Source organism: Sphaerulina musiva (assembly GCF_000320565.1).
Source record: "Sphaerulina musiva SO2202 unplaced genomic scaffold SEPMUscaffold_2, whole genome shotgun sequence".
NCBI classification, from domain to species: domain Eukaryota; kingdom Fungi; phylum Ascomycota; class Dothideomycetes; order Mycosphaerellales; family Mycosphaerellaceae; genus Sphaerulina; species Sphaerulina musiva.
This window is the reverse complement of record NW_016017384.1, coordinates 3,280,619-3,308,477: the sequence shown is the minus strand read 5'-3', so window position 1 is coordinate 3,308,477 and position 27,859 is coordinate 3,280,619. Positions and strand designations below refer to the sequence as shown.

Here is a 27,859-nt window from a genome sequence, read left to right as displayed (position 1 = left end):
GCGCTAGTCGTCATTGGTCAGGCCAAATTCTTGGCGAAAAATATTAAACCTCATTCGAATCAACGTAACAACAGTGTCCTCCAGGAGTCCAGGTAAATCGAATGGTTGAATTCTTCCCATTCCATCCGCCGCATTGTTCATGAAGCATTTCCTACGAACCGCGTCCCGAAGACAACATGTCATAAAATCATATCCCGTGATCAACAGAACATTTGCGATGACCTCGATCCGCGCTCAAACGGCGCATCTCCTTCTGGACCGCATCTCTCCTGACGAGCAAATCCACCTGGTGCGCGATGTCGCCCACTCGCTCGATGCACGGAGTGGAAAGTCTGACTTGAGTTTTGCTGCCACTTTGCTGCAACTCCGGCCAGATGCAGAGGCATCGAAAAGTCTCTTCTCTCATCTGAGGAATCTGGTCGAGTTTGGTCAGATGGATCCGGTGGCGGCGGTATGCATTGAGTATCCGGAGATGGGCAATGAAGTGCTCTCGCAAGCGTGTGTGCAGATTCGGGATGCGGCAAATGTGCTACGTGAGGCGTCCAAGGAGCATTTTCCTGTGCCGGTTTCGGGGCCAGAGGCGGTTGTTGTGGCCGATCAATCATCATCATCATCATCATCGGTTGATGGTAATGTACAGCCGGTGGTCGATACGATTGTGGTGACATGTACACATTCACTTCGGCTTGTTAACCGTTTGTCTTCGCATGCTGTTTTCGCAGGTCGAATTGATGATTTGTTCCGACCTGCCCTTGTTCTGCTCGGTGCTGCGAATCGTGAGCTGCGATTGCAAGCGCAAGAAACGCTTTTCCTACTTATGGCAAGACGGGACCGTCTTTCGCGCGAGGATCAGCAGAGTATTTGGATGCGGGTGCAGGATCTTACCAGGTCTGCGGATAAGTTCTACCAGGCACTGGGATACTCTCTGTGGCTTCGATGGATTACTTCATCCGCTGCTGTGGAGCCCATCATTCTCCAGTCCGAGCAATACTGGTCTTCACTGATCAATGGTCTTCGATATGGCGACTCGGAACGACGCAAGAGTAGTCTACAGATTCTGAGAGCCTCAGTGAAGGCCGCTGTTGAGGATCCTGAACTGCTGAGCATCGTTGCAGCCTCATCACATTCGAACGAATGTAAGTCGACCCACTCCAACAAGTCGAGCATCTGGCTTATACTTGCAAGTCCACCGCGAAACTATACGTGCTCATATGTTCACTGCTCCCGGTGAGTTCTCCCAATGCTTAATGCTGACCGAAATTTAGCTCCAGCCACTGTACAGAAACACTACGCTCGATATTGTACCGTCTATGAAACTGTTGTTCTCGGACGCTATCTGAACCAGGTGCAAGAATGCGAGGCCGACATGGATTTTCTGTCCTCGGACAAGTCAGCCGTCAAGCCTGTGTGGTTATACACTTTACTCACATGCGCCTTGGACCAGAAAATGCAAGATTCGAATAGAAAGCTCATCGGCTCCTGGGTGATGGATGCAGTGCCTCGTGTGGACGGCACGACTGAGTACCTGAATTTCTTGCAAGATGCATTCTTGCCATGGGCGACTCTCGGCTACCTTTTCACAAATACCCTACGCAGAGAGGACGGCGTGCTCTACTGCGAACATGGCAATAAGCTATCTTCCTTTATATTCAAGCTGCTCAGCAATAACCCGGATCTGCTAGGTCCTGCGGTTGAGGCAATTTTAGCCAGCATCTCCGGCAGACATGGGAATCGCTTTGCGCAGGCAAAAGTCTATCTGATCGATGGTATTGCACGAGCTGTCCAGGAAAATCCTGGGCTTTCAATCAGTCCGGCACATCTCGAGAAGATGTACGAGATTGCGACATGGGCGAACTTGACCGAGGTAGCTCGCGACTATCTGTTTGCGCAAAGTTGGAAGATGTGCCATGACTATGCCAAAAGGCAAAGCTCGAAGACCTTGACAGAATTCGTCAACGTTTCAGCGAAGAAGTGGGATGATCTCACGGAAAAGGCCCGAGGTCTCAGTTCCAATGCATCTGCTGAACAGGACGGAACCATAGGCTCGATGGCCTTGCCGCCCTCTAATCGGGAGAAGAACGAGGAAAAGGCACAACAGAGATGCATCGCTTTCCTAAAGCTGGTCGAGAGTGGTCGTACGCCCCGACCAGAAGCGGACGCTGTAGAAGAGGAACTCAGCGAGATCTGGAACGACCTGGAGTATCTGGAGTATCCTAAAGGTCTGACGCTGTCCATGACAAAAGTCTTCCTCGATCATGATTTGCTACAGTTCGCCCTGGAAACGAACAGCAGCAGTTTGTCAAGGCTGCTGAGTGCAAAAGTCGAAAAACTGCTTCGTCTCTCCGAGCCCAGATCATACCTGTTGGGATCACTCGTGGAGTCAGTCAGAGCTGTCGTTTTACGACTTCCTAGCGCGGCGTCTCTACTCAACTTGTCTGCATTGATCGTGCACCTGGCACAGCATCCGCCATCCACTTCAATCGACATGCAGCTGGATGAAGCACTGGTGCCACTGCTGCCCGGTGTCAGCTCGGAGCTGAAAAATTTCAACCACGAATTCTACTTTGGACATCGAGAGGCCATTGGCTTTGCAGGTCTTTTAGATCTCTCCAGCCGTTTACACACCATCGATGCCAAGCTCCCCAGAGAGACTTTTGATACACTCTTTGCACCTTGGTATACGCAGAAAATCCCACCAAACGTGGTCAGTACATGGAAGACAGTATTAGAGCTGCAGGTCATGCTTCTCTGCTGCGAGCAATTTGTGCCTCATGCTGCAAGTGAAGAAGTGCGGGCTCTCCTCACGAAAATCCAGTATGTGCTCTCTGTCGAGCCTCTGCCTCGCTACCGATACTTGCTTGAATGGATGGTTGCGCGCATCTATATCCACCACCCGGAGCTGCGAGACGTTATCTTCCAGGAACTACGCACCAAAGACCACCACTCAAATCCCAAGTTCTTGGCATCACTAATGAAGATCGGAGTGAGAATAGCAAAGTCAGAGGGTTCGGATCTGGTCTTTGCATCACAATTAGCGACACTTTTCGTGCCCCTGGCGGCTTCTTCCAAGGTGGTGATCCGGCATGAAGCACAGTGGCAAGTCCCAATTCTGCTGGAACATGTACGGGAGATGCAAAGTGATGCTGGCATGAGGAACCCGGCCTTTGAAGCGCTGGACGATTATATCCGAAGTCTAGAACGATTCGACGACCCACCTGTGGAGCGACAAATAGGAAATTTTGATCCCATCAAACATCACAACCTCACACACTTGGTCGAAGGTCCATGGCACGAGCTGGATGAGCACGAGAAACGACTATGCTCTCGGTCTGATTTTCTGACTTTGTATGCCAACGATGATCATGACTCCCCATCACTTCCCCCGTCTTGCATTCCACTCGGCGATTCTACTACCCTCATCCACCGCCCAGCTCTTCCCACCCAACAAGAGAAGCCTCAGCCACCAAAAGACCTCGAATCCCGCACCCTTCAAAACATCACCGCCATTTCCCGCGCTCTCAACACTGAAGTCACAACAACAACACCAACACCAGCCCTCCAAACCAAAGGCGCAGCCTACCTCTCCTCCCAAACCTCTCGCAAACGCCCCCCAACCCTCCTCGTCATCGCCTCTCTAGTCGACAATCCCTACAACCTCGGCGGCCTCTCCCGGGTCAGCGAAATTTTCGGCGCAAAAACCCTCTACATCGAAAACCCGCGCCTCACCACATCGTCCAAAGATTTCACTTCGACTTCCGTCTCTTCGCATCTTCATCTCGATATTCAACCCCTGCCACCGGCTTCTCTTGCGCAATTTCTCGCGGCGAAAAAACGAGAAGATGGAGGTGGGTTTTATGTTGTGGGGATTGAACAGACGGATCGGTCGGCGATTTTGGGGTCGAAAGAGTGTGTGTTGCCGGAGAAATGTGTGTTGGTTGTGGGGAGTGAACGGGAGGGGATTCCTGCGGTTGTGTTGGCCGAGTGTGATTTGTTGGTGGAAATTCCTCAGGTGGGGATTACGAGGAGTTTGAATGTGCAGACTGCGGCGGGGATTGTGTTGTGTGAGTATGTGCGGCAGCATGCATTATGATTTGGCGAGTTGAGTCTGGTTTTTTTTTTTCTGCCGCTGAAAAGGAAAGGTGGATGTTGTCAAGTAACTTCATTGTCGTATAGTATTCGTTCACGCTGTACCGAGCAGGCTCACTCTGGTGCTAACGGAGTACTCAGTGATGAAGTGAACTGCGTTCTGCCTCTCTTCGAATGTTTAGACCAGACACTTGAAAGACCGCTTATAGTAGCACTTCATATCCTCAAATCTCCCCATGACCCATGCACAACACTGTCTGCCCTGCCTCTAGACACATTCTCCTTGTCCTCTTCAACTTCGTAACTCATGGCAGCGTCTTCCTCTCCCACTTCCCCCTCCTCGCTCAAGTCATAATCATCGTACTCACTCGTCTCTCCCGGCTCGGGCGTCCGGCTTCTCTCCCTCCTCTCAGCATCCAAATCCGCATCGACATCATGATCCAACATATCCTCGTCCTCATCCTCACTCTCATCCCCCTTCTTCCTTCCCCTTTCCTTCCTCAACACTAACCCATCTCTCTCCACATCCGGCACCAGCGCACGCTTCAAACCCTCCACCCTCTCCGTCGGCCGATAGGAAAAGCTACTCCTGACCTTGGCACCAATCAATTTCGACGCCACATCACAATGCACCTCCAGCCTCCTAATTTCATGATTCACCCATCCGATTTCACTTCTCGCGTCTTCCAAATGCCTCATTGTCAGCCGCCGGTTGAGAGCTCGAATTCCCGGTTCGCGAATACGTTCCAACGCCTCTACATTGAATTTCCGCTTCGACCAAAAAGACGCCGGGTCGAGTTCGATACTGCATTGAGCTTCTAGGGCGGTGTTGACGACGTATTCAAGCTGGGGGTCGAGGCGGACTTTGATCTCCATGACGGCGCATCTGAAGAGGGGGAGGGTGAGTCGGATGATCTAGATGTTTGTTTAATTGCGAGAGGGATGGATGACTTACATCAAACCCGAATGCAAGTCTTCAATGCGAGGAGGCGGGTTGGTGAAGAAGTCGTCGTCGGCGGTAATGAAGCCTGTGAGCCACAGACGGACGGCATCGAGGCCTTCGTCGTCGTGGTCGCCAGTGGGCTCGAGGTAGCAGCGCGGCATAACTCTTGCGGCGACGAGTGTGCAGATGACAGTATACAATTGGGGTTGCTGTGGGAGTGGTGAAGGGTTTCGTTTTTCGAAGCAGGCGCGAAGGGGAAGGTGGTTCGTATAAGGAAGCTACGGCGAAGTCCCTCGTTACGTGATTGTTTGCGAAAACCACGTTCGTTATAGCTTCGTTGGCTGAGAGTGAATCGCGAGATTGACGCGTGAATGTTCGCGCACCTCTTAGTCTATAGTATTACTCATAAGTGAAGTCCACACTTTTACGTCCTTTGCGAGGCTTGGCCTGCCAATCCTACCTCCTACATGCTTCTGTCTTGTCGATCAATCTGGCGATGCACAAATATTATGCGCACTACGTAGAAAATTTCAAGACTCACCAAAGCCCGCTCCATCTGTCAAACATGGAAGCTATCCTCTTCCTTGACGCCATGACACTCCGATTGCCATATGCTATGACCACACCAGCTTCTTCAACGTATATCCCAGACTCTCCACGTAAGACGTGCTCTTCTTCGCCTCAGCTGCGGAGATGATATCGTGTTCCTGAACATGGAATTCGTCCTTGGTCTCTTCGGAGCTACCTCCACTGTCCACTTTTCTCGCGCCACGGATCGCTTTCTGCAGCTCCTCTGTGATACGCACGACAGCTTCTACCGAGCCCAGATTTGCACGGTTATCCGCTTTGGTATCTGCCTTCATGTGGCCTGGAGGTAGCGCCTTGAAAGCCAGCATCCGCGTATCACCAACCTTGGGTACTGTGTGATTCCCGCGATTGCTGTCATCTGCTATGTGCTTTTGTTCGATACTCTCATGCTCGACTCCCTCGCCTTCAGACGCAGCTTCAGCGTCATCCGGAGAAGTACCGAGTGTACGCGTGTTTGTCGGCACAAGGGAGGATGACCCGCACGTATATCTGAGCGCAAAGCCATAGTTCTTAGACGGATCAAGATGGATCGGACCCAACGCAGACGTGATATAAGGTCCACGCCAGATTTCTCGAATGTCCAGCAAACATATCTTCTCAAAGGACCCAACCTTGTCTGTGTTCCAATCGAAGCGCACGTGATATAGTGCTTCATCTGTAAGCAACACCACACACTCCTCAAACGGCAAAGATCGCAAAGTGTTTGCCCTTCGGGGAGAACTCAGCGTCCAAGCCGAGATGAGATTTTCGTCATCTCCCAGTACAATCTTCTCGCTAGTATCGATTGCATTCTGCCGAATGACATTCATGTCGAGGGCATAGTCTTGCGTGGTCATATTGGTCTCAAATTCTTCAAAAACCGAAGGCAGAGCGCCCAGAAAGTAGTCAATGTTAGCCTGCAAAAAGTAATCGCCGAAAATGTTGTTGTAGTAGCGATTGATCGTGAGAGACAAATCAGACAAAGCGCCCGCCCAATTCCGCTTTCTCGTTCGCGTGAAGTCTGCTTTGAGTGCGGACGTGCCAGCATATTGCTTCGAGATGGCATCACCATTATCAGCCCACAGAGTGTTGAACCATTGCGTTTTGGGATCACTCTCCAGGTCAATGTCCAACCCCAGTTGCGCAAGCTGTTGCTGTAGAGCCCACGCCCCTACTGCGGATTGGGTGACATTCGTGCGATCAAGGCAATCCATGCAGTTTGTTCTCAAGACGCCGCTCTGCTTCTGCTCGACCTTTCCATCTTGCTCGATCGTGCAGCCTGACGAGGTCAAGAACTTGTCGAGGGTGTGCATCAATATCGAGACATTCTCAAACTTCATGCCTTTGCACTCTCCGTGGAAGTCAAACCATTCGAAGCCGATTGATTTCCCATTGATGCCGCCTTTCTCGTTCAAAGTATTCGCCATGTTCTCGTAGACGGCTCCAATACCAACCTCCGTACCGTGTTTGTCAACCAGCGAGGCAGCCTGCATGTCGCCATACCGATCCACGAGGGATTGGAAGTGCTTCCGAAAGGCTGCCTGGTTGGTTGCCTCGCTACCAAAGAGTACTGGCGCGGGCTTGAAGCTGTACGGGCTCTGCGAGAAAAATAAAGGCATCGAGCCTCGATATTGCAGGAGTGAGAATAACTTCTCCGTGCTGTCGTTCACTTGGCCAGATAGAATCTGTTCAGTCTCGACACTGTTCGCCACATTACCTTGGTCATCAATGCCTCGTCGCAGATATCGAAGCCCGGCACGCTTCACGGATCTCCGACTGATAAGAGTGAGAAGAAAGTCATGGTTGATGGCATCCTTGGCTGTTTCACTCTGAGAGAAGTCAGTCAGCTCAGTGCCATCGGCTTCAGTCAGGACGCTCTGGTCATTTGCCAGCATTATGGAGAAGGCTCGCTGGCCCACAAAGCCCTGTATCAATGGCAAGACAAGACTGTCTTGTCCAGCGTGGCTGAAGGGCTTGATCAGATGTTGGTTCCAGAAGAACAAATTATCAAATCGCTTCCACATGGGCATTGAGGAGGATACTTGGGGAGCTCGGCCCAGTGCATGAGACAGATCGTGGTCGTAGGAGAAGTAGAACCCGCTCGAGCTGAAGTACAGCCTGGCGTTCCTGAGGATGCGAGGTGCCAAAAAGTCAACGGCAGTCTGTCGACGCTTCTCGGTACTTGACCTACTCTGGACATCCTCGACGCGTTCTCTTACGTCCAGCTGGTCCTCTCCTTCCTGCCTGGCCTGCTCCTGTGGAATTGTCTTACCACTCTCCGACGACTTGGAATTGGCCGGAGTGCCAGTCTTGCCAAACCAGCTGGTTGCATAGCGTGCAAATTTGCCCTTGGTCTGTATCACATCCTGCATTGTGTTTTTCCTGACCGTGTCCTCCTTGGACGGCTCCAGCGCATCAGCACCATTCTCTGGGTAGTGTTCCTGTGCCTGCTCTCCCGGCTCTGTTCCTATCGTACTGGTCTCATCATCTTCACCCTCATCGCTGCCACTGCCAGGACGAAGGCGCTTCTGTGCTTCACTGATAGCGGTTGCGGCCTCCGCTCTGGATGATAGCGGTATCAGTGACACATCGGTGATCCTGAATACCGGCCTCTCGCGAATATGTGCGACCTGCTGACGCTTCGTGATCGTGACAAGATAGCTTTGTGAGACCAGATTCAGCAGGCCTACGACAGATCAGCAAATTGATAGGTGCAAGATAGTCGAAGACGTCTGCTCGCACCAACGATGCCATGAGCCTCTAGCGAAGCGCCTTCCAAGGTCTCATTCTGCTCGCGTGCCGTCGTGATCGTGTTGCTTCCACCGTATGCTATCCGCACTCCAGCGTTCCGGTCCTCTGCCACTCGTTGACCCGCCGCTTGAACGAACAGACCGTCGACAGCAGCAAATACCAGCAGCTTTCTCGCTAGGCCGGGCATCGTGATTGTAGACTAGGTACCTATGTACCTTGGCCTGGAGATGTTGTGATCGATGTGGACATTTCTGCGCGCGTGGTGCGTGAGTGGGAAAGAGCAGCAGCGCAGCCACATGATGATCGACACGGAGACAACGATGACATGACGCTGATTTGAGGAAGGGAGATAGGTGTGTCCTACTGCATGTGGTATCCGTGTTTATGCAGCTAGGGGGAGCATCGCAGATCGAGATCACCCCGGATGCGCTGCGATGGGCTTAGGGTCGTTACGGTATTAGGGGTTTTCGGATGGTCCCAAAAACTAGTTGCAGCCTTGCAGGTTGCAGCCCCGGCCGAAAGGACTTGCCTGCTATTATACCTACCTCCTAGTGATACCTTGTTATATAACTTACTTACTTTCTTCTTCAGTATACTACCTCCTATACTTTCAGGGTTTCTTGTTAGTAGAATACCTCTTTATTATATAGTTGAGTACTCGAGTGTATATATTTCAATTTACTATTACGGATACCAATCCCCGTAAAAAAGGACGACGCAAGGACGACACCGATCAGAGTCGATCATGGGTCGAGAACCAACCGTGCCAATGGCTTTTCCGCACGGGCAAATGGCAAAAGATATTCCCCTTCCAGCTGGTGCCTCGACACATGGTTTCAATTTCGTGCACTCATGACAGCCGTGGTTGCCTCGACGCATCGAAACGCACGCCTCGGGTTTGGTCCAAAACGACAGATCTAATACCAAATGTCGCGAACGTCGTCTCCTGCACAACCAACTCGGCTGCCCGTTCCTCCAAAGTCGCCTTTTTGTCCAGAAAATCGGCAACCTGGGCCTTGTCCGTCAGATAGACTTGGTAGCATGCGGAATAGCTTGGCGCGATATCGCCCGTGAAGTATTTCAACATGCCCGCTTCGTCTGGCAACGCAACGTTGACTACAACCTTGCGGCTGAGGTCGCCAAAAGCGCCTACCACGAGGGGTTTCAACTCTGTTGCAAAATCCTTTAGATCTTTCTTGGGATCGCGAGACTGGACCCACCAGCTCGCTACTAAGACTTGCTCATCGCCTTGCTCCAGTGGCTCGGAGCCTGAGATGAGTTCTTCGTAAGTGAACATAGCAATGGTGGCAGCGAAGTCGTTGAAGTTCTTGCCATCCGGTCCAACAACCTCTCGGACGTGCTTGCTCCCAAACACACGGCCCAGATGCGCCATGTCGCTGAAATAGAGCTCTGCAGCATCATTGTGACCCGACCACAGAGGCTGTGCAGGCGTCGCACTCGAATAGATAGAGTCGAAAAAGTGGGTTTGGAAATAGACCAGAGGAGTTTCTTCTGGTGTGGGAGCCTGGGAACGACGACCATGTTGCTGATAATGATAGTCAAGGAATTGTTGGACGCTCTGGCCTGCCCGGCGGCGAACCAGGACAAGTTGTTTGATTGGACCAGACATGATAGGATACAAAAGTCGTAGGAGGTAGAGTTAATGTGACAACCGATTGGAATGTGACGTGAGTTTGGGAGTGCGTACATGTATGTACCTTGTTTCGAGCGGTCGTCACGCCTTAGCACTCCATCGCGATATTCCGCTCCCACATATCCGATGTTGAGGATGACGTTGGTAAGAGTTTCCGGAAGTCAGCGGAGCTCCCTAGAGTACCATGGCTCACAGTGAGGCCAAATTCGTAGAATACGCACGGCACCGGTGCATCCCGTCACCATCTAGGTATAGAGGCAACCGCTCTAGGAGGTAGGAGGTGTAGGAGGTAGCTCCGCAGACAGGCGAACAATCCTCTGAGTCTGAGGTCAATCTGTAAATAATAGATTCGTCCCGAAACGTTATTGACGTTGATGACTCAGAAGCGTGGTCTGCCCCTAGACAAGAATGGGGTCTGCCCTTATTGGCCCTGACGTGAAGGTGTCAGTAATCTGATTACAGCTATCGGAATCTGACCAGTCACAGCCCGAGGCCGATCTTCTGTTGGCCCGTTGCTTTTAGTTCTATCTCCGACTACGAAGTACACTATACCGTACTATCTGGATCAGACCTCCCGGCTTCCTTCCGCCAGCTTGCAACCCTCTGACCACTTGTTACACCGTCGTCCCGGCCCGGAGAGCTGGAGAGAGAGAGGAAGAGAGCGAGCAATAAGGGAGAAGGCGAGAGCGCGCAACGACCGGCTTTTCGCAGTTTGCACCTCACTGCAGTGCTCCGCTCGTGCACTTCCCGCCGGACTGGGACGCTGCCCCGTATTCCGCACTAGCTCGAGTGAGAGTGAGGTGAAAGTGCAGCCAGGACGCGAGTGGTAGTGGTGGTGGTGGTGGTGGTAGTCGTAGTGGTGGCAACTGCCTGTACCACCGGCCAGCGACAGTCCAACATGGACACCCTACTGTAAGTCTGTTGCGTGGGACTGGAAGCTTTCACAGACTTTGCCTACCATCGCTACTCAAGTTACGACCACACCAACCAAGCATTAACATTTCATGGATAGTACCGCCGATGTGGCAGGCTCCGCGCCCAATTTCCGGCGCCGCTCAAGCACCTATGTCGATGCAATACATGATCTTCCAGAGAAAGCATCCATGGCCCCTGCGCAGCTGTACTCGACCGAGTCTGGTCGACTCTTCCACTCTGGCCGAATCGTGATTGCCACCGTGGGCCTTCCTGCTCGAGGCAAGACACATATCAGTGTCGCCCTGGCACGATACCTGCGGTGGTTAGGTGTCAAGACTCACATCTTCCATCTCGGCGACTATCGAAGAGCCTTCGTCGGCGCCAAGGGAGAAGTGCCTGAAGACTACTTCCACATCAACGCCAGCACGTCCTCCGTCCTTTTGCGGAATAAGATCCTCAAGAAGTGTAGAGAAGACATTTTTCATTTTCTCAATCACGAGAATGGTCAAATTGCCATATACGATGCTGTGAACCCTTTGGTGAGTGCGAGAGGATAACAGCCATCTGCTGACATGACTACACACACGCAGATGCCTGATGTGTACGAGTTTTCGCTGACTATGCCCAGGCTACTGGTCGACGAGCGCTCGCCAGAGAGTTCGAAAAACAGGGCGTACAGACCATGTTCATCGAGTGTACGTGCTCAGACGAGCGTATTATTGAGGAAAATGTCCGTGCTGTGAAGATTAGCTCGCCCGACTACGTTGGCTGGAAACCCGAAGATGCCGTCCAGGACTATCTTCGACGGATCAACGCCCGGATACCGCACTACGAAGGTGTCGAGGAGCGTGACTTGCACTATGTGAAGATGATCAATGCTGGGGAGCGTGTCATCGTGAACAGCTGTGCCTTCGGCTACTTGTCCCAGCGGATTGTATTCTATCTTCTCAATCTGCACATCAAGAGTCGGCAGATGTACTTTGTCCGCGCTGGCACAACGAGAGAGGAAGAAACATTCAAGGGCGATGCCAGTCTGAGTGCCGAAGGGCAGGATTACGCACGCAAAATGACGGATGCCATCGTTGCTCATCGGGAGATGGAGAGGGAGACCCTCATCAAGAATGGGGCCCCCGAATCCACCGCGTCGAAACCACTCCAGATCTGGACATCAACGCGGAAGCGAACCGTCGAGACTGCTTCGTACCTCGAACAAAAGGGATACAGAGTGCGGCAGCGCAGCCAAATGAGCCAGCTGAATCCTGGTGTATGCGAGAAGTTGAGTGAGCGCAGAATCCGTGAGCTGTTTCCCGAGGAAGTAGCCAAGCACGAGCAAGATCCTTATCACCATCGGTATCCACGAGCAGAGGTATAGAGGCATCTCCTGATCGTCACTAGTCTCAATGACACACAGAAGCTGACCATTTGCCAGTCATACCACGATCTTGCAGTCCGGCTCGAGCCTATCATTCTCGAGCTCGAGCGCGAACAAAACGACTTACTGATCATTGCGCACGAGTCTGTCCTTCGTGTCCTCTACGGATACCTCATGGCCTGCTCCGCACACGACATCCCTACTCTGGAGTTTCCGCGCGACGAAATCATCGAAGTCATCCCTGGTAAGCTTCCTTTCAGTGGTCATGATATATCGATCCTCACGCTAACGCCCAACAGCCTCTTACAACAATAGTGCCAGACGTATCCACATCTCCGATCTTCCCTCGAGCATCATCCCCGGCAGTCCCCAAGACATTCAGATACCCGTGCCGCAATCCGGCGTCGCCAGTCCCATGGGACTCAGTACTCCGGCCGGCGCAGCCACTCCAGTATCCTCTTTCGGCCCAGAAGTCAGTGTTACACAGCCTGCAGGAGAATCTGCAAACAGTCTCAGTCCGCGTGTCTAGGTACCACGCTCTCTCGCGTCTGTGGAAACAGTCAAAGAATTCAGACATCGTCGCAATAAGTCCAGTTCAGACATTGCCGCGAAGCATAAAGAGGCCATCGAGGAACACCATGCGAGAAACGCGGAGAGTGATTGATTACGATTGTGATGCGGTATGTGGTATGGAAAGCGTTGGTGTTATTGGCAGGCCGCTAGTAGCTACATGATGATGGCCGGTTTTCTTTTTGTGTGTGTTTTGGGTGATCACTATAACTCGCTGTTACAGGAGAAGACTGAAAAGAAGGAGAAGAAGAGGACAGACACTTTACATACCTGATTACGGCAACAGCGGCAGATAGGACGAAATCGAGTGATTGAGAAATTTTCCTTCTGAGAAGAGAGACCTTAAGCATCTACAACTAAACTATAAACCAACTAGGGTGCTGCTGTCTTTCGGCCAAAGGGGGGGAATATGGGTTGATCTTCTTCGCCATTCTTTGCGTCTGTACTCGGTATTCCCAACGCCATTTTACGCAAATAAGATGCTGACCCAATGCTCCCAACCAAACTGTAGAGGAAAGAAAATGAAGAAAGTACCTGCGATGCAGGAAATTACATATCATAAGCAGCAGCAATACCAGGAGCAGGACCTTCCAAATCGACTCTGTCAACTCTACTCCTGATATCGTTACTGTCGCGTACCAAGTTGCCAAAGTACTTTCTCGCGACCTCATTCTCGGTTCGAATCTTGTCGGTTTCCTTTTTGCGTTCTTGCAGTTGTTCCATGTTGCGTTGGAGACCCTCGCGAAGTTTATCCGCAGGGAACTTCAACGCGCGGCGGACTTCGGAGCTGATGCGCAAGGAATTCGAATGCGTGTAATCGAGTGCTGCCAGCTGTGCGGCGAGCTTGGTGCTGAGGCGCCGGGGTAGCGAGTGTGGAATTTGGGAGACGGCGTAGGAGACACCCAACGCAAACGCCAGGATGACGCTGGGAATGAGCGCTCGGCGAAGATTGTTCGCGCCCACAATCTTCGTCGCGGTGAGAGCGCCGTCCACCCAGCCAAAGCCGCCTATCAGGCGAGTGCCAACGACTCCAGCGACTGTGACTGCCATGCTTGTGCCGGCGACTTTTTCCTGTCGCTCCCAGATGCTGGCGAAATCAAAGAAATCCCATAGCTCGGGCTCAAAGTCTACTTGTCTTGCAAGCGCATCTCTTCTGCTCTTGAACATCTTCTCCGAACGGAACTGTAGATCCACATAGTTGTCGCCGAGATGCAATATGCCCAGCGACTTGATGCTGCTCACTCCAGTGACCGTCTTCTCGCGAGCACGTTCTTCACACCAGCGTACTGTCTCGGTGATTTGCTGCAGCATTGCAGTCTTCAAGTCTTCGGCATAACCATATGCTCCAAGAACGCCAGGATAGTCCACTCCAAGGTCGCTCTCCGCGACCTTGTTGATAGAGTCAGTAATGGTATGCCTGGTCAGTCTGTATACGTCGTTGGTGGTCTCTTCAATGTTACTCGCCACGTGCTCATCAGCTTCTGACCGAGATTTCTTCGATGCTTCGTATTCTGGCTCCAGCTTGCGAAGCTCTTCTGTCACGCGATCAAGTTCGCTCTGTGCCACGTCCTTGTTGACACCTGCTAGCGTGCCGAGATCGCCAAGGACATTCATCAGGTATGTCTTTGCAGGTGCGAGCTTAGATCGCGCTCGTTTCTCAAGCACAAATCGACGCAAAGAAGCTTCGAGCTCGCTGAAGTCATCCAATGCCTCCTTCTCCTTGCCTTTGCCTTTCTTCTTATCTGGCGGCGAGCCTGGCTCGCCGTGCTTGCCATTGATCCCGTCATCGTCTTCAGCGCCCTTATCCGAACTGCTATCGCCACTGTCAAAGTGCGAGCCACCCGACGAACCACCACCGGGTGGTCCGCCAGGCCCCGGGCCGACAGGGATCGCATTGCTTGATACGAAGTGAACAAGCTCGGACGACTCCTTGAATGTAGCTGGACTGAGATGCGCCACCTGCTTGAGGATCATTTCTTGACAACGCTTCTTATCGCGAATCTGGTCATAGCCATTGACAACCATGAACATGTAAGCCTTTTCTCGTGCAGCATTGAATATGAACTCCTTTGCGGATAAAGTGAAGTGGTTGGCCGCAGAGACCACGAACACTACAACATCAATCTCTTCTTGTCTGGCGAATACCGCTGTCGTCTTCAAGGAATCGTTATTTAATCCAGGGGCGTCAATGAGCGCAATGTCTACGACGCCATTGTTTAGAAGTGATTGGTCTACCGGGCGTGCATCCCTGATATAAATCTTGCACATCTGATACCGATCACTGTCAATAACAATATCATCGAGCTGCTTTAATTGATACACGTGATACGTGCTTTCGTCGTTGCGATCGTAAACGGCTCCATGCGGTATTGCGTGGACTTCCTCGAGATTGCCATTTTCTCTGCAGTCAAGCACTTCGCAAAAGATGGCGGTGCAGGGCTGCTGATCTTCTGGGAGCACCTTACGGCGCAGCAGGGCATTGCAGAATGTTGACTTTCCTGCATTCAAATCTCCAGTAATGAGAACTTTGCTTGATGTATCTTCGATTCGTTCCCGTAATGCAAACAAATGCCGTACACTTTTGTTGATTTGATTGTCCAATAGCGCGGCCACCGACTGTTTTTCCAACGAGTGAACGATGTCTGATTGTGCTAAGCCCTCCATCTTCAACTCAATCTTCAACACAGAGAAGTCCTGTGCCAGTTGAGGTGTGACAAGCCGTGGTTCTGTAGTCGGAGCAGATCCACGGCGCTCAGCATTTGTGCTCGATTCAGGATCCATCCCCAGTGTCGTGCCCGCTCGCCTCGGCAGATGTGGTCGAAGAGGCGCAGATTCTATGCTGTCCAGATCGAAGGTGGTTTGTGTGTGGGCGAGACCAGGGCGTGGTGCAGGTCTCGCAGGTGGTGGCGTGGGCGGTCGTTGCACAGTAGGGTAATGCGCCGGCCATTTCGTATTCATCTCCTGCAACTTCTTCAACGTCTCGACCGTCTGATTGATCGCCCTGCCGAGCGCCGTACGGTTCTTATTGTAAAACATCTGGTGTACGTGTGCCGCCAGAGCGCGCGACTCGTTCTCTGAGTCCGGGTTACTCTCGCCAGGCCGCGCCGGTGTATGCGCAGGTGTGTATCGATCCACCGCGGGCCCCGGATGCCATGCGTTCTCCATCGTGTCGTCGCCCGTATTGCTTCCTCCGTACCCAGAATCTTCGTCCAGCAGCGCCTGCAGCCTCGACGCTGCCTCCGACGTAGATCCACTGCCGACGGTCATGTACTGAGGTCGACTGCCAGGACCGCGCCGACTACTCGAAGCATCGCCACCTCTGCTGCTCGAAGGCCCAGCACCTCCATCTCCGGAAGGGTTGTTCGAGCTCATCGTGAATATTGCGCATTCCTCAGGTCATGGTGAGTCCAGATGGTGACATAGGTAGACATGTATGGCAAACTTGTAGGAGGGACATTAATAGGATGTTTTTGCCCTCGTCGATGATGTAGCGACCGTGCATCGGCTAAATCTCGCTCCGGTAGCACGTGGAGGGAAGGCATCAACATACCCAGCAACAAAGCGATCAGTGAGGTGATCAAGGCACTACCTTCGACCTACCTACATGTAATGCACCTGGTCTGCTCACACAGACACATACCTAGCAACGCCAAACTGCGGCTGATATAAAATCGCTCCAAATAGCGCGTGGATAACCGAAGCTGGCTAGCTGGATACCTGCGCAGCAATAGACAGCAGAGATGAACGTGAGTAGATGTGGTCGCTTGTCTACGATGGCCATGACTGAGTGTCGCTCTAAAGGTCATTGAATGGGCCTTTGGCAAGCGCATGACGCCAGCAGAACGTCTGCGCAAGCATCAACGAGCGCTCGAGAAGACACAGCGAGAACTCGACCGCGAACGCACGAAGCTCGAGAATCAAGAGAAGAAGCTGGTGCAAGAGATCAAGAAGAACGCAAAGAATGGACAGATGGGAGCCGTCAAGGTGCAAGCAAAGGATCTCGTGCGAACGAGGAGATATATCCAGAAATTCTACCAGATGCGAACACAGCTGCAGGCCATATCGCTACGAATACAAGTATACCACTCCATAAACGTTGCTCGCATTCGCCTCTGACACCTCGCAGACTGTCCGAAGCAATGAGCAGATGATGCAAAGCATGAAAGGTGCCACGCAATTGCTCGGTAGCATGAATCGGCAAATGAACCTTCCAGCACTACAACGCATAGCTATGGAGTTCGAAAAGGAAAACGATATCATGGACCAGCGGCAAGAGATGATGGACGATGCCATCGACGACGTCACGGGCCTCGAGGACGAGGAGGAGAGCGAAGAAGTCGTCGGGCAGGTACTGGACGAGCTGGGAGTTGATTTGGGTCAGCAGGTATGTATTCACTACCTGAAGATCTTCACCACGCAGCTAATGTTTCGTTCTAGCTTGGGGAAACGCCTACGGGCCTGCAGAAGAATGCGGCGGCCGAAGGCAGAGTTGCAGAAGCCATTGGCGGCGGTGACCCGGGTGATGATGACCTCCAGGCTCGACTCGACAGTTTACGACGATAACGATATGCATGACGAATATGAGGCCTCCGATACCTGAATACATCAACGTCTGGTTGGTAACTCCGGAGTGTCCGTATGTGCTTCCACGAGGCACTGTTTGCACACCGCCATTACAGTGTTTGAGCAGCTTGTGGTGGAACTCACAACGTGGCGTGGCTGGCCAACGCAGGTTATTCTGATACCCATGATACGTATATGTACCTTTGACGTGGTGATAAGCAAGGCGCATAGTGGAGCTGTGTTTGCGATGCCATGACCACGAAAATTTCCTGCCATGTCCACGCATTTCGCAGGAGCAAGTTCCCTTCGAATGATCAGTGTTGGTCTCGTGACACCTAGTAGCTGCTTGAAGGGCAGAAAGCTTCTTTGTGCTTGCATGAATACAGGGACATTGTAGGGTATAAGTGGGTTGATACCTGTAAGGTGGCATTAGGTACGCAGCGATAGACCACCAAAGACTGATGATGATATTCTGCACTCTCTGGCCATGATCTCGCTGTAGCATAGATGTATGTCACTCGGGGGGCAAGGTCTCATCATCGCAGCGGTACAGGTTAGTAGTTGAAGTTGCTGGACCTTTGATCCGTTTCTGGTTCGGTCCAAGGAATCAAGCGTCATCACAGCGCTGTCGCTCCTCATCGAAACCTACCTAGTACCTTACCTACATGTACCTTTACCAACCTTCGTGCACCTTACATCGTGGCTCAGCAACAAGTGCCAGCAATAGAGACTCAAAGCCGGTCTCTGTTTTGTTTGCGGCAGAGGGACGACTACTTCATTGTCTCAGTTCATCACCGGTATTCCGAATTCCGCAGCCTCCCTCATCTAGAACTAGCTCATTCTACCTTGTCTCGTGGAGACAGCCGATCAGAGGGAGAAGCAGCGCTGACGGCATGCACCAACAGATCCAGCAGATTCACCCGGCAAACACACACACACACGACCGACCTGACCACCTTGCCTACCTACCGACCGACCTACCTACCTACCTAGGCTATTGTTCTACCTTACCGTCTTGCACTACAGTAGTAGTCCCGAGGAACGTACCCACCTCCTGGTTCTCGAGGCGACCTACTAGCTGGCTGCCTGCTTGCCTGAGAGCCCCGCCCCCTCACCCTGCACGTCCATTTGTGACAGCGCTTGACCGATCGAGGATTTCGGCTACATGAGTGGCAGCAACAACACGCAGACCACGGACAACGTGGCTGGTAGTAAACGGCGCAGTCTCTCTGGTCAAGGAGGACTGTTGGGCAGGATGTTCGGCTCCAAGGAGAACAACAGCAACAACAACAGCAGTAACAACAACAACAGCAGCGGCGGCGGCAGCAGCAGCGCCGGCTCCGGCAGTCGGGAACCGCTCGACATCAATGCCGCCAACAGCAACATCAATCAGGGCGCCGATGGCAGCGGCAATAGCAACGACTCACCCCGAACTCCCAACATGCACAACGGCAACCAGACTCAGCCCATTCGAGAGGAGGGCCAAGATGCTGTTAGCAATGAGATGCGCAGTCCGACACGTAAGGAGTCGCAGGAGCAGGGCAACTCGAAACGTCGTAGCAGCGGCGTTGGACGCGCTGGCGACCTCTTCAACCGCGCGAAGCAAGCATTGGGCGGCTCACCGGACAATAAGTCGTCCTCGCACCAGACTCCAATGCAGAAGCTGGGCCGCACAGATCCTGCACTGAGCGTGCCTGCTGGGTCATTGAACAACTCTGCTGGAGAGTCTGCGCCTGGCCCACGATCTACGTTCCGTGTTGGCGTGACCGAGGATAAGAACAAGAAATGCAGACGTACTATGGAAGATACTCACGCCTACCTCTACAACTTTCTGAGTACACCCGCCCCAGCCTTGGGCCCGGACGGCGGTTCCAACAAGCCTCTTTCTCAGTCGCAGTCTCGAGATTCGGCTGTGTCAGAAGGTACGCAGAATAGCACTAGAGAAGTTGTGGAGACAGATAATGGGTACTTTGCAATCTTCGATGGGCACGCAGGCACTTTTGCAGCCGAGTGGTGCGGGAAAAAGGTGCATTTGTTATTGGAGGAGATTATACGCAAAAATCCCAATACGGCGATTCCTGAGCTCCTGGACATGACCTTCACGACGGTCGACCAACAGCTGGAGAAGCTTCCTCTTAAGAACAGCGGTTGCACAGCTGTGCTCGCTGTGCTTCGTTGGGAAGACAGGATACCAAACTCGCAATCCGCGACAGGTTCGACTGCTCTTGCACCCGCAACAGCCGAGTCGCAGAATGTGGAACGCACGGTGCAACAGGGTAAGTCGACAGAATTAAATTCTGCTTGGGATGAATGTAAGCTCACAACCGCAGCATCCCGTCAGAGAGTTCTCTATACCGCCAATGTCGGCGATGCTCGAATCGTTCTTTGCCGCAACGGTAAAGCCCTTCGGCTGTCCTATGACCACAAGGGCAGTGACGAGAACGAAGGGAAGCGTATCGCAGGTGCTGGCGGGCTCATCCTTAATAATCGCGTCAATGGAGTGCTTGCCGTTACACGTGCTCTGGGCGATGCGTATATGAAAGATCTGGTCACCGGACACCCGTACACCACAGAGACAGTAATCCAGCCCGATATGGATGAATTCTTGATACTGGCGTGTGATGGCGTAAGTTCTTGGTCTGCACCCATGACGATGACTCTGCTAATTGTGATAGCTTTGGGATGTCTGCTCCGATCAGGAAGCTGTGGATCTGGTTCGCAACCTTCAAGATCCCCAAGCTGCCTCCAAAGCACTGGTTGACCACGCGCTTGCCCGCTTCTCGACCGACAACCTGTCGTGCATGGTGGTCCGCTTCGACAACAGCAAGCTCCAAGCCACGCAACAACAGAGCGATATCGGTGTCGAAGGTGACGCGTCTAGCAGAGGTGGTGTGACAGAAGCCGATGCCATTGTCAGCGAAAGCAAAAGTTTCATCGAGGCCGGTGGCGATCCATTGGCAGTCATCAACAAGCCAACCACCAACGAGATGATGGCGGATGTGGAGCAGAACCAGGAAGGAGGGCCCGAACTCAATCCTGCGGCACTTGAGCATGCAAGGAACGATAGCAAGCCGCCACTCATGCATGATGGTCCCCCTACTCCGGCGACCGAAAACCCGGCGAATGGCGCAAACATGGCCAACGCAATGGCCGAGCATCAAGTTCAGACCGGCGACGGGCTATCGGGATATCAAGGTGGCAGTCAGGCACAACAGGATTACGGCAGTCAACAGAGGTAATGACTTATACGATGGCGGGTATGAGATTCTTGGGGAAATGCTGCACATACGATAACGAATGGCTGGGATCGGAAGGTGTCATGAGGGAGATGAACCAGTCAGTCTACAAGGAGTATCACGGCGCATCGATGATTCCGCGCGCAGTGTATGTAATAACATAGCTGAAATTGGAATTATAGACGGCAGACACTAGGAGGTACTACGCGTCGGCGATTCATATTCACATTCAGGTCCAGCACACCTCACATTGCCACAACACAGCGTCCCTCCCCCTCCCCCTCCCCCTCAGCACCCCGAACTTCGAAGTGCTTTTCCCCATTATTCACTCGGAATAGGCGCTGAAGCACGTGCACTTTTCAGATCAATGCGGAGGTCAAATCCATTGGATGCCCCGCGCAAAAAGTCGAGTTGCAGGGAACGCACGTGTGGGGTCGGCCACTGATGCGTTTGGAAGTGTGGGCCTAGCAATTCACTAGTTCTAATCAAATCAATCAACGACAATCGCTGGCGGTCTTTCTGCCTCCGCATCACTTTGCAATAACCTATACCACCACTTCAATGCGCAGCCTGCCAGCAGCGCTCCCTGACCGTTCCGATGGAGGATGAACGCAACCTGGAGACCGCATTGGCCGATGAAGCAGCTGGAAATACCGACGTGCCCCGCGAAGGACACGGCCCCGCCAGCCAGGTCGTAGCATCGGCGGCGGCGGCTGGTGACGAAGTCGCGGATGGTCACGAGGACAACTCGAAAGCACCTCTTGCTCCGCCAGACCATCACCAGCAGCATGCGAACTTCGCCGCCGCGCACAACCCTGCCGGCCATGCCCCCGCTGCAGCTGCAGGCGCCGCTTCACATTTGCCCTTCGTAGCCCCCAGCGATCTGCTCCGCGTGTCACAGTTCCGCCCAGCGAGCAGGGCCAGCAGTGCCAGTGCCAGTGTGCGCAGCCGCCCCGGCACCGCCAGCAGTGCTGACACCACTGCGCGCGCCAGCAAACCAATGCCTTATCAGGATCGGGAGCAGATTGAGGGTCTGCGCGCCATTCGAGCCTTTCTCAAGGTCCGCACCAGCTACGATGTGCTGCCGCTCAGCTACCGCTTGATTGTCTTCGATACGAGCCTGTTGGTCAAGAAGAGTCTGAACATTCTCACGCAGTGCGGTACGTATATCGCTTCCATGAACGTGCTCCCAGAAGTGCGCCTGCTGACACTCGTCCGGCTACAGCCATCGTCTCTGCGCCGTTATGGGACTCGAAGACATCTGCATTCGCGGGCTTACTCACTGTATCCGATTACATTAATGTCGTTCAGTACTACTGGCAGAACCAGGAAGAGCTGGGTCGAATTGATAAGTTTAAGCTGAGCAGCCTCCGCGACATCGAGCGAGCCATTGGAGTCACTCCTATCGAGACAGTCTCAATCCACCCGTTACAGCCACTCTACGAAGCTTGCCGCCGAATGCTTGGGTCTCGTGCCCGACGTATACCGTTGATCGACAAGGACGACGAGACAGGTCAGGAAATGGTGGTGAGCGTCATCACACAGTACCGCATCCTGAAATTCATTTCAGTCAATGTGAAAGAGACGCAGATGTTGAGGAAACCGCTGCGGGAGCTGAACGTGGGCAGCTATACGGACTTGGCCACGGCTACAATGGACACGCCCGTGATGGACTGCATACAAATGCTTGTGAAGAAGAGCATATCGAGTGTACCGATCCTCGACAAAGACGGGACAGTTCTCAACGTGTTTGAGTCGGTGGATGTGATCACATTAATCAAGGGAGGAGATTACGAAAATTTGAATTTGACTGTGGGACAAGCACTGGACAAGAGATCAGACGACTTTCCTGGCATTTACACTTGCACGCTCAGCGATCGCATGGATACGATATACGATACGATCCGCAAGTCTCGCGTCCATCGACTCGTGGTTATCGACGAAGAGAACCAATTGAAGGGACTTTTATCGCTGAGTGACATACTAGACTACACACTCAATAGCCCGCTCGGAGACAGTGACGATTAGGAATTGTCCTCGTCACCAGGAGGAGGCAACACAAGCGATTCTACGAAGGACTTCCGTCGAGCTTTGCAGAAGAAGGAAGAAGACAACAAGAGTGTGGATGAATTGGCGAATGAGGTGCTCATGGCAACCATACCACAGAACAAGCTCCTGGATAGAGTGAGAAGTCGTGCAGATTCATTGCAGACAGCAGGTGTACTGAACCCGCCCCAGCAGCGAAGCAGCGAGAAAGTGATTGCGGATGAATGAATGAGATGAGAGGCATATGGCCATGATACCCCCATGCATGCACTTGAGTGTGTTGCGCGCGCGCCCGCCAGCCGTGGGCTGGCCCAGCTCTACGGAGAAATCGGTCATATCGGATTGCAGCAAGTGTATCGAGTAGCAGATAGCATTTTTTCGAAGATCCGACCAGAACAAGCATATCATTGATAGATGATTTCCAAGTCTGTCGACATGAAGATAAGTACATGTACGTACTGTACCTTGATTGAATGTGATTCGGGGAATTCGTTCTTCCCGTCTGCACGCTCAATAATCAGGTAGCTAGGTACCGTACCTAGACCTAGGTACATGTAGGTACCTTAATCTTGAAAGCTCTGTTTCAACAACTCAGGCTTCCTCTCGTTCAGATCCAAAATCGCCTGCCCGAACAAGCCATTCGCCCACGAAAACCTACATGGTAGCATCAGAAGTGAGTTAGCCAATCGTTTCGTTCACGGAATATCATTCATCATTCATCATCATCATCATCAGAAGAAGAAGAAGGAAGAGAATATCTCAGAGAGGGATCTTCCATGGGTAGATTCTCACTTACCACTGTCTCGTCCAATCCGTCACATTAAAAGTATTAATACTCTCATGTATCAAACCCAATCCCGCCGTACTGCTCACAATCTCCCTCAACTGTTCCGTGATTTCGAAATCGTCGTTGCTCGTTAAAATCCTTACAATGCTTGCCATGGGCCACGCGTACCCCGGACCATTATGCGGGCCTCCGATGGCATTGATGACGGGTCCGCGCATGAAGTACGGGTTGCCAGAGCTGAGAATGAGTTTTCGGGTGTTTTGGTAGATGGGGTCGTTGACGTCGAGATAGCCGAAAAAGGGAGCGGCGAGGAGAGAGGGGATGTTGGCGTCGTCCATGATGTTTTGTCCGAAGTAGCCGTCGACTTCGAAGGCGTAGATTTTGCCGCAGTCGGGGGTGTTGATGATGGCGTATTTTTCAATGGCGGATTGGATGCTTGCGGCCATGTCTTGCATGCGTTGGGCGAGTGCTTCTTGCCCGCTAAGTTGGGCGGCGATTTTGGAGGCTGCGACGAGGTAGCGCGAGAACATCATGTTGCTTGGGATCAGTCCTTGGTAGATGGTGGCGTCGTCACTGGGTCGGAAGAAGGAGCGCACAAGACCACTGCCGTTGTTGAAAGGGTTGCCGAAGCCATGGTTTGCCATTGTCTCGGTGGCGGTGTCGGTCTGACGAGAGAATTGATATGTCAAGTTGTTCACCATGCCGGACGTCGCGTACGTTCCGATGATTTGATCTTCCGCAGTCTTGAGGATGGTTTCGACAGCTGATACCCATTGGTACTTGCCGAAGAAGTCGATATCCCCCGTTGCATTGTAGTAGTCCTCGCTCACTTCCAGGAAAGCTGCCAGCGAGTCAAGCTCGTACTTGCATTCGAATACAGAATGGTTACTGTATGCAGGTAGCACCACGTCTTGGGCCCCATATGAGTTCACAGAAGGCTTGAGACCAGATTCGACAGGGGGTTGAAACGAGTTGCAGTACGGACTCGTGAGCACATAGCGTGCTTGCAAATTGATCACGCCTCTGTACAGCGAAGCCAGAGAGTCACTGTCACTTGAAGGCTTGAGCAGCGACCGGTAGGATTGGACTTGATTGGCAGAGTCTCGCAGCCACATGGCGTTGATGTCTCCCGTGATCAAGAACGTCAACTCCTCGTCTGAATCTTGTGCAGTGCCTTTCCACTTTACTGCCGTGTCCAGTGTGTTGGGAAAGGCATTCTCGAACAGCCTGCTCAGATCCGGGTCTGCGATCTCTTGCTTGACGCGGTCGATGGCGCTCTCGACCACGGAAGAGTTGAAAGTTCGGCATCTGGACTCAGGACGCTGGTAGGACAGGTTGAATTTCCCTGCGCTGAACGGTCCATGTTGCTCTTTAGAGTATTTCGCATAGTCTGGACAGCTAACGTTCTCGGCTGCTACGACGGATAGCGCCAGGCAGGCAGTAGCGAAAAGCAGATGTCGGAATGCCATGATGATCCAAAGGCAGGGCAGGTCGAGGAGAGATGTCTGCTCGTGGCTACCAGCATGAGCAGTCTACGCGTGTATAATAACTAACCATCGGCTCTGGTCATTTTGGGCGCAAGATCGACAAAGTATCGTATCACGGAGCCTGCGGGCCTGCAGAGTCGCAGCGCCGGGTGGGAAAGTTGGATGGATGGGTGTCCCATGTCGACATGTCCATGTCTGTGATCTTCTCATTTCAATGAACAAGTTCCCATCATTTACTGTACCTCCTATTTCACAACACATATGGTCGCCAGTTCTGCTACAGCAATTCTCGCTCTTTGCCCTACCTGTGCCATCCATCGCCTGATGTGTCTGCCAGACGCTGCTCGCCATGTGTAGCAGAAACATGGATAAACGCAAACAATGGACACGTGGGATGCAAAATTAAGTCAGGTAGTGTTTGGTGGAGATCGGGTGTTCCTGGCAAACCTGGACAGGCTGGCTGCTCAGCCGACGGGATGCAACCCCAACTTTCACTTCTCCGCACGGAAAATGGAACATCTCGGCTGAAATCGAACGAAGGAAGCCAGCCCGGGGAATTGTCCCTGACTCCTCCCTGCACTTCACCTCTATACCATGTCACTGCAATACAGGTACAGTGGTACTATACCACAGTGACCATTATACGAAATGATTGGAGAGACATTTCCAGCTCGGCCTGCATCACCCACGTGCTGAGTAGTATGATGCACGTATTTTCAACCTTGCCTGTCATCTAAGCCATACTTTTCGTGTTGAAGTGGAGAGATGAAATCCATGATCTTGTCAATTGAGCGGCTATCAGAGTGTACTATATAGGCCGTGGAGTGGTGGTTGGGTATTCCAACCTCGCTGGTTTCACCGTTGGGGGTGACTGCTGTGTGCTACATCGACCGTTCGCTCAGTCTGCCGGCTCCAAATCAGGCAGTACGTTCGTCCATTAGCTTAGTCCAGCCGAGAGTCGAATGGCTGCAAGCTGCTCGCAATTGCCATATCACGATCGATACTGCGATAGTGAGTGTCGCTCTCCAAGCACGGAATGTGCTGATTCAAGCCGCCCAAGCGAATAATCTATGTTGAAAGACCTCTCCACGTGTCAAAGATCAGGCAACTAATCGATCCCGTCACGACTTCCGTCAACATCTTCCTCCACAGTCTTGCACTGCGGGCATCTTGGATCCTCCAAATAATTGGGGCGGTCAGTGCCGCAATTGCTACACACCTGCGGCTTGGCCCATGTGGCCGGCATAGTTTCATCGTCATCATCATTAAACTGTGGTCTCGACAAGGGAAGACAGTGGCCTTCCAGCCTTGGCTTGGCCCCATGCCGCCCATCAACAATCTGATAGCGACCTGTGTTCACAGGTCGAGACCAACCCGCCACGGATTTTTCCTTTTCCTTTTCGGAAATCTCGTCCACTACCGGAGGTGGTAGGGCCATGATGCTGTCTTCTCTGCCGATGAGACGTGTTTCATCGTAGTGTTCCAGAAATATTTCAGTGCACAAACGCTCCTTGATTTGATCGAAGACCTCGAGCCGGGACTTTCCACAGAGAGCTTCTGCAAGTAGTACTTTGCGCTTCCTGGCGTCTGATTCTGCTCGTGCCGCTGCTTGCGTGTCGATCGCGAGTTCCTCGTCTTCGAAAGACCTCCACGTTCTGCCGGCGCGGTATGCCCGCTTGGCGCGTTGCATGAATACCGAAGCGATACACCTCGCCATTCGACCTTCGCCCGCCGTTTTGTAATCCTCGGGGCTCCCCGCAAACTCATCCCAGTCGTCTTGCCCATCATCGACATACTCAGCCGCTTCTGCTTTGTCCAGACGTGCCTTTTCGGCGCGACGAGATGCAGAAATGTCCGGAAAGTTGGTGATCCTTGGTGGCGCGAATCTGTAGATTTGATAATTGTCGGCGGAAAGATCTGGGATCAGCATCCCGTTCGTCGCATAGAATGGCCCTTTGTCTTCTAATTCTGCATGAGGGCGTTTCGTCGGTCGCTTCGAAGCCTTACTCGAAGCCTTACTCGCCATGGTGCTGCTGTTGACGGACGAAGAAGAGGCGGGTATCTGTTCGACGGACACAGGTCGCGAAGAGGACGATGAATCGAACAGTAGATTTCCGTCGCTCGCAGCCTTTTTCTGTGTGGGTATTTTAATGCGATGGCCGCGACCAGTTCTTGGGTCGTGGTCAGCAGGCAAGTTTTGATTCCGTGGTATCGAATCTCGAAGGAGGTATGCTTACTTTCCTGGTGTTGGCGCCATGTTCTCAGGACAAGATTATACACGGTAGCTTTATGCTTTGGGGTGATAATGCGAAGTATCAGTGGTGTGATTTGGTACTTTGTCAATCAATGCCGCTGATGAAGCACGAGAACAACATGGTCGGAAGGTTGTGCAGCAGTGAATGTCTCCATGGCAGCATCGCATGGCAACAGGTGCTCTTGCACCATGCGAAATGCATCAAGGGAGAAGAGCAGGAGATTGATAGTTCACATAGATCAAGAACGATAGCGCGCAACACAGTAGCTGTTGCTGTTGCTGTTGCTATTGCTATTGCTCGTGGTCTGTGGCATTCATATCGTACTGCCGCCGCCTCCGCACGATGTGGTAGATTCGAGACATGACCACCTGTCTCGGTCATCGTCAGTCTCTTGGGAAGACGCGGTGGGCGTCATCTAAGCCAGAGGATCCGCAATTGGAAAGCTCAGGTATCAACAAGTGAAGTGAATGAATGACCTGATGTGGCACGAAGCAGACTTGGAACTTAAGCTGAGTCTTGCTCTCGCTTCACATGTGCGTCTATGCCTAAAAGAGCAACGCGAGATACCTAGCTAGTGGCTTAAGCTTTCCTCCATGTCGCGCCAAGAGAACCGAGTGCCACACGCTC

General features: G+C 52.5%; 13 protein-coding genes across 13 annotated transcripts; 6 read left to right on the top strand and 7 right to left on the bottom strand.

The window, feature by feature from the left end:
• Positions 1 to 217: 217 nt before the first annotated feature.
• Positions 218 to 4,090, top strand: SEPMUDRAFT_61582 (uncharacterized protein; the record flags this gene model as incomplete). Its single annotated transcript, XM_016909567.1, has 2 exons — positions 218 to 1,136; positions 1,233 to 4,090. The coding sequence occupies 2 exons, from the start codon at positions 218 to 220 to the stop codon at positions 4,088 to 4,090; spliced, it is 3,777 nt and encodes a 1,258-aa protein (XP_016764186.1).
• SEPMUDRAFT_147740 (Syja_N-domain-containing protein) lies at positions 3,717 to 8,655 on the bottom strand. Its single transcript, XM_016904494.1, has 3 exons — positions 8,339 to 8,655; positions 5,042 to 8,282; positions 3,717 to 4,972 (listed from the first exon to the last, which is right to left on the bottom strand). Exons 1-2 carry the CDS (start codon positions 8,532 to 8,534, stop codon positions 5,644 to 5,646), a joined length of 2,835 nt encoding a protein of 944 aa, XP_016764184.1. The 5' UTR covers positions 8,535 to 8,655; the 3' UTR covers positions 3,717 to 4,972; positions 5,042 to 5,643.
• Positions 4,303 to 5,190, bottom strand: SEPMUDRAFT_115120 (uncharacterized protein; the record flags this gene model as incomplete). Its single annotated transcript, XM_016901131.1, has 2 exons — positions 4,303 to 4,972; positions 5,042 to 5,190. The coding sequence occupies 2 exons, from the start codon at positions 5,188 to 5,190 to the stop codon at positions 4,303 to 4,305; spliced, it is 819 nt and encodes a 272-aa protein (XP_016764185.1).
• A 341-nt stretch (positions 8,656 to 8,996) lies between the features above and the next one.
• On the bottom strand, positions 8,997 to 9,853 carry SEPMUDRAFT_147738 (uncharacterized protein). The gene has a single exon (XM_016904493.1). It carries the CDS (start codon positions 9,738 to 9,740, stop codon positions 9,198 to 9,200), a length of 543 nt encoding a protein of 180 aa, XP_016764183.1. The 5' UTR covers positions 9,741 to 9,853; the 3' UTR covers positions 8,997 to 9,197.
• A 728-nt stretch (positions 9,854 to 10,581) lies between these two features.
• Positions 10,582 to 16,296, bottom strand: SEPMUDRAFT_124172 (uncharacterized protein). Its single transcript, XM_016901892.1, has 5 exons — positions 12,588 to 16,296; positions 12,346 to 12,532; positions 11,545 to 12,282; positions 11,014 to 11,455; positions 10,582 to 10,913 (listed from the first exon to the last, which is right to left on the bottom strand). Exon 1 carries the CDS (start codon positions 16,228 to 16,230, stop codon positions 13,408 to 13,410), a length of 2,823 nt encoding a protein of 940 aa, XP_016764182.1. The 5' UTR covers positions 16,231 to 16,296; the 3' UTR covers positions 10,582 to 10,913; positions 11,014 to 11,455; positions 11,545 to 12,282; positions 12,346 to 12,532; positions 12,588 to 13,407.
• Positions 10,582 to 16,296, top strand: SEPMUDRAFT_81456 (6-phosphofructo-2-kinase/fructose-2,6-biphosphatase 3). The gene is made up of 5 exons (XM_016910274.1): positions 10,582 to 10,913; positions 11,014 to 11,455; positions 11,545 to 12,282; positions 12,346 to 12,532; positions 12,588 to 16,296. Exons 1-5 carry the CDS (start codon positions 10,900 to 10,902, stop codon positions 12,815 to 12,817), a joined length of 1,611 nt encoding a protein of 536 aa, XP_016764181.1. The 5' UTR covers positions 10,582 to 10,899; the 3' UTR covers positions 12,818 to 16,296.
• Positions 16,297 to 16,447: 151 nt separating this feature from the next.
• On the top strand, positions 16,448 to 17,721 carry SEPMUDRAFT_147737 (Snf7-domain-containing protein). The gene is made up of 4 exons (XM_016904492.1): positions 16,448 to 16,604; positions 16,660 to 16,935; positions 16,985 to 17,242; positions 17,296 to 17,721. Exons 1-4 carry the CDS (start codon positions 16,599 to 16,601, stop codon positions 17,419 to 17,421), a joined length of 666 nt encoding a protein of 221 aa, XP_016764180.1. The 5' UTR covers positions 16,448 to 16,598; the 3' UTR covers positions 17,422 to 17,721.
• Positions 17,722 to 18,126: 405 nt separating this feature from the next.
• On the top strand, positions 18,127 to 20,860 carry SEPMUDRAFT_147736 (PP2C-domain-containing protein). Its single transcript, XM_016904491.1, has 4 exons — positions 18,127 to 18,218; positions 18,327 to 19,697; positions 19,752 to 20,047; positions 20,097 to 20,860. Exons 2-4 carry the CDS (start codon positions 18,587 to 18,589, stop codon positions 20,658 to 20,660), a joined length of 1,971 nt encoding a protein of 656 aa, XP_016764179.1. The 5' UTR covers positions 18,127 to 18,218; positions 18,327 to 18,586; the 3' UTR covers positions 20,661 to 20,860.
• Positions 20,861 to 21,657: 797 nt separating this feature from the next.
• SEPMUDRAFT_36889 (CBS-domain-containing protein) lies at positions 21,658 to 22,685 on the top strand (the record flags this gene model as incomplete). Its single annotated transcript, XM_016908653.1, has 2 exons — positions 21,658 to 21,817; positions 21,883 to 22,685. 2 exons carry the CDS (start codon positions 21,658 to 21,660, stop codon positions 22,683 to 22,685), a joined length of 963 nt encoding a protein of 320 aa, XP_016764178.1.
• A 500-nt stretch (positions 22,686 to 23,185) lies between these two features.
• Positions 23,186 to 24,959, bottom strand: SEPMUDRAFT_162096 (glycoside hydrolase family 125 protein; the record flags this gene model as incomplete). The annotated part of the gene is made up of 2 exons (XM_016907979.1): positions 23,186 to 23,357; positions 23,500 to 24,959. 2 exons carry the CDS (start codon positions 24,957 to 24,959, stop codon positions 23,267 to 23,269), a joined length of 1,551 nt encoding a protein of 516 aa, XP_016764177.1. The 3' UTR covers positions 23,186 to 23,266.
• Positions 24,960 to 25,909: 950 nt separating this feature from the next.
• Positions 25,910 to 26,423, bottom strand: SEPMUDRAFT_147733 (uncharacterized protein). The gene has a single exon (XM_016904490.1). The coding sequence runs from the start codon at positions 26,413 to 26,415 to the stop codon at positions 26,086 to 26,088; it is 330 nt and encodes a 109-aa protein (XP_016764176.1). The 5' UTR covers positions 26,416 to 26,423; the 3' UTR covers positions 25,910 to 26,085.
• Positions 26,424 to 26,463: 40 nt separating this feature from the next.
• Positions 26,464 to 26,766, bottom strand: SEPMUDRAFT_22487 (uncharacterized protein; the record flags this gene model as incomplete). Its single annotated transcript, XM_016908354.1, has 1 exon — positions 26,464 to 26,766. A coding segment is annotated over one exon (303 nt), but the record flags the coding sequence as incomplete, so codon positions are not given.
• Positions 26,767 to 26,891: 125 nt separating this feature from the next.
• Positions 26,892 to 27,615, top strand: SEPMUDRAFT_124166 (uncharacterized protein). Its single transcript, XM_016901891.1, has 2 exons — positions 26,892 to 27,147; positions 27,215 to 27,615. Exons 1-2 carry the CDS (start codon positions 27,002 to 27,004, stop codon positions 27,594 to 27,596), a joined length of 528 nt encoding a protein of 175 aa, XP_016764174.1. The 5' UTR covers positions 26,892 to 27,001; the 3' UTR covers positions 27,597 to 27,615.
• Positions 27,616 to 27,859: the final 244 nt, after the last annotated feature.